Source organism: Castanea sativa, chromosome 2 (genome assembly GCF_040712315.1).
Source record: "Castanea sativa cultivar Marrone di Chiusa Pesio chromosome 2, ASM4071231v1".
Lineage (NCBI taxonomy): Eukaryota > Viridiplantae > Streptophyta > Magnoliopsida > Fagales > Fagaceae > Castanea > Castanea sativa.
This window is the reverse complement of record NC_134014.1, coordinates 50,699,654-50,705,713: the sequence shown is the minus strand read 5'-3', so window position 1 is coordinate 50,705,713 and position 6,060 is coordinate 50,699,654. Positions and strand designations below refer to the sequence as shown.

Here is a 6,060-nt window from a genome sequence, read left to right as displayed (position 1 = left end):
TTTTTAACGTTTTAGCGTGTGATCTTGGTAGACATGGACAGTGTCTGTTAGAGTTTCATAAATAAATTCACAAATATTAGTTGCCGTTTTCTGTACATAGCTTGAAGAAGGTTTTGTTGACTCCAATTTTCTCAAATAGCTAGAAAAGAAACTGAAAGCCCCAGATTGAGCTGGCTGATGAACAATGCAGTTGGCTAGCACTCAAAATTTATTATGATGCAACTACTCAAATTCAATATATTAGAAATCCCAAGGGAAAAAGAGTAATAATTTTATGCTTTTCACCTTTGATAAGAAATAGCCTCCATCAAGTCTTTATTACTTTGTTGCTTATGATCACTATTTCCTCCTTACAAATTGGACATGAATAGTGAAACATATGACCCACTGGAGCGCAAGGGTGCTTCATTCCTAGCCTCCTCCTTTCTCAAATCCTTCACATTGATTCAGTTATAGAAAATGATCAATAACCTATTATAATTTTTTTAGTGGCACTAGTATTGAAAAATCTTTTTTTATCTCTATACATTTATAAAAACTATGTCTTGGTGTCAAAATAAGGTATATGGTCTAAAAATGATCCGGCATTGATTTCCAATTGAAATGTCAGAATCTAAAACACTTCAGTGATAATACTAGATCTCTTCATGCTTACCTATGTATATCATCACTATATTTGGAAGTCTATCGGAGATTTTTTTAGTAGATGTATGCATTGTACTTAGCAGTTACATATAAAAAAAATTCTTATTCCTTTGTTTCACAAAGCCAAAAAAAGAAAATTTTAATTAATAGTTGTGCAACTTCTTGGCCAACAACTAAAAAAACTCGCCGAGCCCTCTGTGTCCTTTGGCTGATCTAACTGTGATATTTTCTTTTGAGGTAAAGAGTAAAAACAAAGTAGTGGCAGCTTTAAGATGGTTCAAAAGGATATATTATTATACTTGCAATCATTTTTAGTTTTTTTAGTTTTTTTTTTTTGGGTTTCATAGTTTCTTCGAAGTGCCAAATGAGCCTCTCTCCATGTTGAATATTTGCTTCTACATTTGTGTGATTTGGCGCAATATGATTGGTTTGTGGATAACCTTTACTAGAGACAAAACCAAACTCATTTGAGAGACTAGTGGCGTAGTACTACGTCTAAAAATGCGTAAGCTGGCCATAATTGTAAGAGGAGAAGAGGACCCATCTATATAAATACGTAAAAAGATTTATGAAAGAAGCCATGCAATCAGTGACGAAACCATGGCCTTTGTTGCGTGCATGGAATAGCCTCCGACCAGCAATGACGTGCATGCCACCTGTTCCCTGATGCTGACTTTTACTTTAAGCTAGCCCAAATTTAATTTGTACGTACCCAAAGTAGGATAATAATGGCTCATAATTAATCAGTTAAATTAGGCACTTGAAACCAAACATTGCCCCGACACTTATTGCATTCTCACTTTTGCCCTTTCCTCTTATAGATTTGATAAATCTTGTTTTAGAACTTTAAATGGCATTTCTAAATCTTGCTTCACTCATCAAGTGGTCTATATTATGTAAGCACATAGAAATTGTGCATATTTTCGACTATTTCTATGATGTAAGGTTAAAAGCAAAAAAAATCAATTAAATTGACTTGAAGGTGTATGCTGTCTTCAAAGATATGTATTTTGATTTAAGACAAGAACTTAAGAGTTAACTAATATGCTTCACTTCAATGAGCGCTTAAATTTCCTACTACTATGCATATTTCCTATGTTGTAGTTGCTTTAGCACAGCTAAATACTATTCTGACTTTCTCATAACAGCATGGTAAATTTAAGAAGTAATGTCATTTACATGTATTCTATGTACTTGCATATAATTTATTTTTACTTTTGTTCTTAAATCACAATTGCTTATCCAAGAAGTTATGCCCACACACACACACACGTACACGTGCGTGCGCGCGCGCGCGCACACACACACACATATATAGGTTGAGTTCAAGTTATATATGATGTAATTCTAAGCAATGTTACACCATTCTCTATACTTGTAAAATTTAAAAATGATTAAAGATCAATGATCATGTCATTAATCATTTGTTTAAATTAGTGAAGTTAATTTTGTACCATACCGGCCGGTACGATCGGTATTTACCATGCTGGAGCCTTGGCCAATACAAAAAATCTACTATTTCGTTTCGGCTAAAATGCCGGCTGTATCGGAGTTGTTTCGGCCATATCGGAGTAAATTCTGAATTTCGATTGGTAATTTGATACTGGGCCAAAACCAAAACCTCTAAGGGAGGGTTTAGAAAAAGAATAACAAGAGAAGAAGTTGAAGTTTATTAAAATCTTTGAAAAATTTGCTCACTAGTCGTTGCAGATCGACCAAGCTACTGGTGTTTCTCAGTTCTTAGTTTCAAGTTTGTCGCCTCATCACCTGCTTCTCCTTCTTTTACTTCTTTCTTCTTTTGTTTTTCTATTTCACTTTTTGCTCTTCCCCCTCTTTTACTTGTTTTTCCTCCGTGAATATCTATGCACATTTTGAAACTTGTGGTTTGATGGGAAGTGAAAGAGACTAGTCATTTTGTTCACTTTTACCCATCCAAATGGACACGTGGTTGGGGAGTACTTTTTTGCTCATATGAGAACAATTCCAATCTTTAACTCCAAAAAAATATGATCAAACATCAATGTCGATGTCATCAATCATTTAAGTAAATTCAAGTTTTTGTAGTTTAAAATAATGCATAAAAGATGAATTTATGGATCAAATGTTAAATTACATCCGATTGACATGCATTTTAAGAACATATAGAACATGTAATTCAACATGGTGATTCTCAAAATATGAATTTTATAACAAGTTATTGAACCTCTCTCTCTCTCTCTCTCTCTCTCTATATATATATATATATATATATATATATATTTTTTTTTTTTTCTCCCTTTTTTGATAGGTTGTCCACATATTTTTAGTGCACTGATCAACATGTAAAAATAGATTTAGCTAGCTATTTAATAAATATCAGGATATAAGTCACATAATTAAAAGATTGCCACTCCATCAGACTGTTTGGATGCTATATGTTTGTCTCCCAGACAAACAGAAAATTAGGGTCCACTTAAGATTAATTATTTAAGACTAAATGCCAAAATTAAAACAAAGTCACTTGTAAAAGAAATGGTGGCGAGAGAGAAGGATACTTTTGTCATTGCAAGAAGAAAAAAGTGATATGGTTGTTTTGCTAGCAAATGGGGAATTAGCACGTCAACCACCTTCTATACAAATTGGGAGTCATATACAACACCAAAGAGTGTGTATATATATAGAAAGGTTAGGTTAGATTTAAGGAAGGCAGCCCCATTCTTAAGAAAAAGGTTGGATTTGAGGAACGCAGCCATTTTTCTTAGGAAGAAAAGAAGAAATTGGGAACAAACAAACATGGGAAGGCCTCCTTGTTGTGATGAGAATGGCCTCAAGAAAGGGCCTTGGACATCTGAAGAAGATCAAAAGCTTGTCAAATACATCCAAAAACATGGGCATGGAAGCTGGAGAGCTCTTCCCAAACTTGCAGGTATATATGGATCCATGACACTCCAATCCCATCTTTATCTCTCTCTCTCTCTCTCAAACTGAGTCTACTTTGTGCTTTTTTACAGGGCTTAACAGATGTGGGAAGAGTTGTAGGTTAAGATGGACAAATTACTTAAGGCCAGATATCAAGAGAGGGAAATTTTCCCAAGATGAAGAACAAACAATTCTGAATCTTCATGCTGTTCTTGGAAACAAGTAATTTCAGCAATATTTATAATTTTCTTTATTGAAAAATAATGATATATGCCTTTTTTTTCTTCTAATTGATAGCAAGGGGAACTTGAACTCTGATTTTCCACACAGGAAGGATTGAATAATACAACTGAATTTCTGTACTCTTGACAATAACTTGTTTAATTATTCTAAAATTTTCTTTTCTTTTTCTTCTACAAGATGGTCAGCAATTGCAGGCCACCTACCCGGTCGGACTGACAATGAAATCAAGAACTTCTGGAATACCCATTTGAAGAAAAAGCTTATTCAAATGGGATTTGACCCCATGACACACCGGCCTCGAACTGATATCTTCTCGAGCTTGCCTCATCTTATAGCTCTGGCTAATTTGAAAGAGCTTGTGGACCACCATTCATGGGAAGAACAGGCTGTGAGACTACAAGCAGAGGCTATTCAAATGGCTAGGGTTCAATACCTACAATATCTTCTCCAACCCCTAGCTTCTAATGGAACTACCAACAACAACTTAAATAGTAGTTTCATGGACATGGACAGTACTATTAGTCTTTTGAATTCACTTTCTTCCATGAAAGATAACTTTGCTCTGAGTTCACCTCATCAATTGGATACGCCAACACAATCTCTTGGAACTTCCACACTTCAATCAGTCCCTGATTCAATCCTTTTCTCTCATTTGCCCCAGTTGGAAAACCCTTGCACCTATGAAACACCATTAAATAAGGACAATATGGTTCAAGCAAATGAGTTTATGGCGTTTAGCCAAGGCGAAAACTCTCCCAATTCTCCATGGCTTGCTTCATCTTCAAGTACTCCATCTCCTTCCGTGGCTCCACCCGCAGAGACTAATTCCATCGATGCTTGCAGTACTTCGAGCTATGAAGGAGCCCCTTTTGCTTGGCCTGACCTACTCCTTGAGGACCCTCTATTCCATGAGCTTTCTTAGTTTAAGAAGTGTGTGAAAGGTTTGTAGTTTCACTTGCACCACCACTTTATACCCTGTGTGTAATAGTAATTCTCCTAAGCGTATTATACTCTTCGTCATATGTATAATCTTCATCATGATACGCCAACTGGTTCTAGTGGTTGAGTAGTATTGTAATCTATGGATTTGAAATCTTAAGAAATGCTTGAGTTAGGTCATGTTTTTATCGTTAATAGAACTAGCTAGGGTACCACTAGCACGAAAAGAAAAAAACCTTCGCAAGAAAAAAGAGAAAAAAGGTTTCTCATACATTAACACAAACTAGTCATGTGATCAGATTTTTTTCCTTTCCTTTTTTGAAGTTAAATATCATTCACGCACCATATGGATTTGAAGTTATGGTATATAACTATATATAATGTTGTGATATGTGGGAAGAAGCAGAAAGAATGTTATAAAACATATTTGTGCGGCAACCTATATCATTGAGTTCCATCTTTCATTCACACAAACTGTGCAACATAACAAAAAGATAATTACAGAAAATTAGATGGGAAAACACCAAATTCATGTTATTTTTATTGGTTTAGAGGCCATTCGAGAAGTTTTCTCCAAGTTCGGATGTTCACACAGGAAAAAAGGGTCTCTTTTTGTCCTGCTGTTTTTCTTTGGCCTTACTTTTATGTTTATAAAATGTAGCTTATATTATCTTGTAATACCCATTAATAATATTCTGGGTAAGATAAACCTGGACCAGCCAACCACTATGCAGGAAGAGGAAGGTCCATTTCACTTTCTTGAAAAAATATAAATGCCACTGAGACTATTGTCTTCCGAGAGAGAGAGAGAGAGAGAGAGTTGACCAAGGCATCAATGTCAAAAAAGTGACGTAGAAGGATTCGCAATGAGTAGTTAGGAAACACAAGTGTTCTCGGAATTTTCTGACTTGCAAGAGATGATGGATAAATTGTCCAGGCTAACAACCTTGCAGTACTTTCTAAAGACTGCGTGCATTTTCCATGCAGTCATTATCATTTTTAGAGCAACAACGGCCAAGTCCAATGTGAGAACGGAAAATTATTAGAAGTTGGTTTCAATGGTATTAATTATGACCTAACTTAGGAAAATGCAGGAACAAGGTTAATCATATCTGTCCTATTTTTCCAGAATGACTAGTCAGGGATGAAGAGAAACTCTAGAATAAATTTTATTTTTCAACAAGTACCAATAATTTTATTTTTCACAATTATTCTTACTTTTTTTAAGCATCCACAATTTTACAATAGAGGTCATTCCATTTTGTACATTTATTTAATGGGAAGCACATTATTTCTTCCAAATTATAATATTTTCTAGAGTTCTTAGGGTAACTC

At 35.0% G+C, this 6,060-nt stretch overlaps 1 protein-coding gene across 1 annotated transcript; it reads left to right on the top strand.

The window, feature by feature from the left end:
- Positions 1-3,325: 3,325 nt before the first annotated feature.
- Positions 3,326-4,899, top strand: LOC142625749 (transcription factor MYB93-like). Its single transcript, XM_075799459.1, has 3 exons — positions 3,326-3,550; positions 3,636-3,765; positions 3,964-4,899. Exons 1-3 carry the CDS (start codon positions 3,418-3,420, stop codon positions 4,706-4,708), a joined length of 1,008 nt encoding a protein of 335 aa, XP_075655574.1. The 5' UTR covers positions 3,326-3,417; the 3' UTR covers positions 4,709-4,899.
- Positions 4,900-6,060: the final 1,161 nt, after the last annotated feature.